The sequence below is a fragment of the Sapajus apella genome, unplaced genomic scaffold, assembly GCF_009761245.1.
Source record: "Sapajus apella isolate SASKATOON/1434 unplaced genomic scaffold, GSC_monkey_1.0 scaffold33, whole genome shotgun sequence".
NCBI classification, from domain to species: domain Eukaryota; kingdom Metazoa; phylum Chordata; class Mammalia; order Primates; family Cebidae; genus Sapajus; species Sapajus apella.
In genome coordinates this window covers 12,053,553-12,058,046 of record NW_022436973.1, presented here as the reverse complement: position 1 = coordinate 12,058,046, position 4,494 = coordinate 12,053,553, and the positions used below count along the sequence as shown (strand labels likewise).

Below are 4,494 nucleotides of genomic sequence, written 5' to 3'. Positions count from 1 at the left end.
CCAACAGCCTACCAGGTGCCAACTGCAGATCGGCTCTGGAAATATTCTCAAATCACTGAGTCAGAGAGTCAATATTCTGGGAACGTTAACTCTTAGGATCAGATCATTCTAACATCTCCAGCTGGAAAATCCTTCAGAGGGTTGAGTCTGGGGTCTGCAGGTTACTGGACCCAAAGTCAAGACCTTGACCCTATTCTGCCTGCAGGCCCAGTCTCCATGGGGCTAGCTTGGAGAAATGTCAGCTCCCTGGACCACCCCCCTTTCTCTCTTCCACAACAGCTGAAAGAAATGGCATTATTCTAGAACCCAAGAACACTTCGCATCCCATCCAAGGCGCTTACAATAACAGAAAGACGAGGAAGCCAGCATACCACCTCCCTCTTTCCCACAGGTCTGTAATCTCCCTGAGGGCAGAGTTCAGCTCGTACATCTTATACTCCTTTAAACGGTGGTCTCAAACCTGGCTGCCCATCAAAATTGCTTGAGGATAATTAACTAAAATGTTTCACTTCCTCTAACAGTGATTCTGTTTTCTTGGAGCAGTGTTAGGACTTTAAACCCGTTTTAACAGTGTGCTAAGTGATTGTGATGCAAAGGGACCCGCTCAACATTGTAGGTGCTAAGTGTTGCCTGCAGGGGTGGGAAAAGTAATTAGCAGGGTAAACAAATGGAGTGTAGGGAAGTGGTACTGAACTAAGATCTGGATCTGGGTAACTCTGCATCTAACACTTTGAAAGGATATAGTGCACCAGTGTTAGCAATACAAAAGATAAATATTTATTCAGAACAAAACTTTTAACAATCAATTTTACATTCTAAGCCACAAGGAAATAGCAAAACATATAGCAAAGGAAAAGCAAACACCAAAAGAAAAGCAGTGTACTGTCTTTTCTACTTGATAACACTTAGTTGACCTCTTGCTTGGCCGATCTCCCAAGTACATTTTAGAGTTAACAGCTCACTCATAATTTTGGGTTAAAATCCATCTTTCTCGGGAGGGTCAGGAGTTGCAGATGAGCTCCAGCTAGCTGCTTCTCTAGGGTTCCTAGCTATTGAGGCTAAGGTGCAAATGTAAACCTTTGGTAGGTTTCTTTACACAGGGGCAGCCCCCATTTCTCACTGGTGGCAATGAATGGGGAAGGGGAGGGCCTCCAAAGGACCTGACACTCTTTAATCCAGAAGTGGTGCCCCAGGGAGCAACGAATGCACCCTGGAGTTCGTTCCTTGGTCCATTCTGTATCTCCCAAGTATTCAATAGCCCCTCCTTAAAACCTTCTCTTTCTGCTCCCTCCTCTAGATGATTTCTCAGCATTCCTCTGGGCTCATCCTCTGGAGAGATCAGACTTTCTGGGCCCTCAAGTGTTGAGGAAATTGTTGTGAAGTGTGAGAGGTAGTGGAATGAGCACCGGGCTTGGGGTCAGGGGACTCTATTATAGGCTGGCTCTGGCACCAGACAGCTAGGTGATTTTGACCCAGTCATTTAACCTGTTTGGGCCTGTTTCATCTTCTGGAAAACCAGGGAACTGGTCTAAACCAACTCTCAGGTTCTTTCCAGCAGGAATATTCTAGATTCCATGATTCTATGAAAAAAAGGCTTCTGAGCCACCAAAAGAGCTGTCATGAAGTCCATGCATATTTATGCCATAAGAGAGGCCCTTGGCCACCATTCAGAGCTTATTGATTCATATTATATACACTTCTAACAACACTGGTTTCACAAATTCTCAGACCACGTAGATTAAAAGCAGCAAATTAAATGAGGGAGGAGAAGAGCTGCAAAAGGTAGACACTCTGATAGAAGCCACAGTCAACAATGTTTTCAATTCAACACTGATGGTGTGCCTACCACGTGTTGGGCCCCGTACCTAGTGCTGGGGCATAAAGATGAGCAAGGCAGCCCAAAAGGTGAAAAATCCAGGGGAAGACAAGGTATTGGGGGGGGGAAGGGAGAAAAAGTACAAGAAACAAAAACGAAAATAAAATTTTTAAAAGGGAAGGGCAACACATCTGCACGCTACAGTTCTCCGCAGTCGTTACTGATGACAGAGTCACCAATTCAGAACAGGCTGAAATGGAGTAAACTCGGTTTATGAAGGCATAGAGAGATGTCTCTTGTAGGTTTTAAAAAGGTCTCCTTCAAAAACGATAAAAAATGGTTTAAAAAAAAGTTTTGGCACTTAAGAGGGGTAAGCTGGCTGTGTGTTCACCCTGGCAGGCAGGAGAGTGCTTAGTGCCCGGCCACGCCGGTTAGCTGAGCTGCCATGGAATTGTGAACTGCTTTGGGACACTGGGCAAAGGCGTGTCCTCGCTTGCCACAGAGGTTGCACACGATGCCCTTCCGGCAGTAAGGGCTCAGGTGCCCCTCCTCCCCGCACCTGAAACACCTGTCCTGCGTGCAGTTGCCGCTCATGTGGGTCCGGGAACCACATTTAAAGCATGTCTTGGGCTGCCCCTTGTACCAGCTGTAGCCCCTCTCTGCCCCCAGGAAGAAGGCCCCTGGCAGGTGCCTGACCCCGCCCTCCCCCTGGCGCAGCTCGATCTCGCACTTGTACTCCCCGGTCCAGATGCCAAACCTGTCGGTCACTTTCACCGGCACGGCCAGAACGTCGCAGTGGCGCTTAAGCCAGGTCACAATGTCCTCCACGTCCACAGTCTCGTTCCGGAAAAGGATGAAGAGCGTCTTCAAGCTGGACTTGCTCCGCCCCAGCACCACAAAGTTCTCCCAGCAGTCCTCCTGCTCGCGCTTCTCCTCGTAGATGCGTAGAAACAGGGCCAACTTCTCCGCTGAGCGGAAACTCACGTCGAATTCGCGGCTGCCCGGGATCTGGATGACCGCGTAGATGTCGCTCGGGTCCATGCCGATGGAGCGCAGGATAAGCGCTCCCACCACGAAGTCCCGGGTCGGGCAGGCACCCTCGTCTCCCTGGAAACAGATGCGGACGAGGAAGCGACCCTTGCCCGGGCCCGCCGTCGCGGGCTCGTCCTGGAGGGGCCGCTCCACAGCTTCCTCGGCCTCGCCGGGCCTGGCTGGGGTCGCCATGGCCGCCGCCGCCACCGCCACCGCCTCCGCCTTCTTCCTCCTGCCCGCCTCCGCAGCGCCCTTCTTCTTGCGGGAGTCAGCCGCCTCGCCGGCCGGATCTCTCCGGCGGCCCTTCGGGTCCCCGCGGCCGGCCGGGGGAAAGTCGCCGAGGTCCGGCGTCGCCAGGCCCGCGTTGCTGCCGAGCCCGCCACCCCCGCTGCCGCCGCTTTCCTCCTCCCGCCGCGGCGGCCGCGGCTCGCGGAACTCGCCTTTCTTCTCGGCTAGATTCTTCACCACCTGGGCCCAGCCCATCTTCTCGCGGCCGCCGTCGGCCTCCTCACCCCGGGCTGCGGGCCGCGCGGGGGGCAGGAGTTGCGGCCGCCCCCGTTTCCTCTCTTCCTCCGCGCCGCCGCCGGTGGCCATTTTACCTCCTTCCCAGCATTCTCCACTCGCTCCCGCAGCCAAAGGGCGCCCATCGCGCGCGCCCGCCCGCCGGGGCTGTGGGGGTTTGGCTTTTCTTTTTCCTTCTTTTTTTTTTTTTTTTTTTTTTGAAATTCGACGCTACTCTTCCCCGCCACCCCCTCAAAGGTATTCACTTGCTGCTCACATTGGCCAGCGACGGCTCTGCGCCGCCTGGTAACGGCTGACCCTCTCTTCCGCCAGCGCTCGCTCCAACCCCACCTCCGCCCGCAGCGGGATGGGGAGCCCGGAGGCTTCCCTTTCCCGGGCCCGAGTTTGGCAGCCTCGGCCTCGCTCTCGAGGATTTGGCATTTCGCAAGTGATGCTCGATGATTTCATGCGCGCAGCTTTACTAACGGCCCGCAGCCCACAGGCGGGACGGAGTTCAGGAACATCTCTCCCATTTAGTTGCTTTCTCCTTTGTACCGTTTATGTTGAAAAAGCAAACACAATAACAAATTAAAACTTAGCTTTCCCTTTCCCCAGAACTGACTGCCATGCATTTTTTTTTTGACGTCGGATTATGAACATTTTCAAGCAGAAAAGTTGAAAGTTTGACAGTGAACATTTTACCATTAACTCTTTATCATTAAAATTTTACTCTAGCACCCTGCACCTTGATCCCTTCATCGGTCTTTATTTTTTTATACATTTCCAAGTAAGTCATATTGCATTCTTTTTATTTTTATTTTGAAAAGCCCTCCCGTCGTACTTAGGATGAAGTGTGAGTGCTTCTTAAGTTCCCAGTACTGTATTAAGCACACTTCAGACTTTATTACATGGAATCTTCCAAAAACGATGCTGTAATTATGCCCATTTTACAGATAAGGAGGCAGGAATTAAATCACTTGGCGGAGTCAACAAGTATAGGTAGCTTATATTTCTTTCTTTATTTTGCTTTTTTCTTGAGATGAAGTCTCGCTGTCACCAGACTGGAGTGCAATGGCACCATCTCGGCTCACTGCAACCTCCGCCTCAGGTTCAAATGATTCTCCTGCCTCAACCTTTCCAGTAGC

The 4,494-nt window shown here is 51.5% G+C and overlaps 1 protein-coding gene across 1 annotated transcript; it reads right to left on the bottom strand.

Moving 5' to 3' along the window:
- Positions 1–754: 754 nt before the first annotated feature.
- On the bottom strand, positions 755–3,967 carry ZCCHC3 (zinc finger CCHC-type containing 3). The gene has a single exon (XM_032295343.1). The coding sequence runs from the start codon at positions 3,440–3,442 to the stop codon at positions 2,228–2,230; it is 1,215 nt and encodes a 404-aa protein (XP_032151234.1). The 5' UTR covers positions 3,443–3,967; the 3' UTR covers positions 755–2,227.
- Between the last annotated feature and the right edge of the window lie 527 nt (positions 3,968–4,494).

What these genes read in the sequence shown, in the direction of transcription:
- ZCCHC3 (XM_032295343.1), bottom strand. Translation starts at nt 3,442, where the DNA reads ATGGCCACCGGCGGCGGCGCGGAGGAAGAGAGGAAACGGGGGCGGCCG.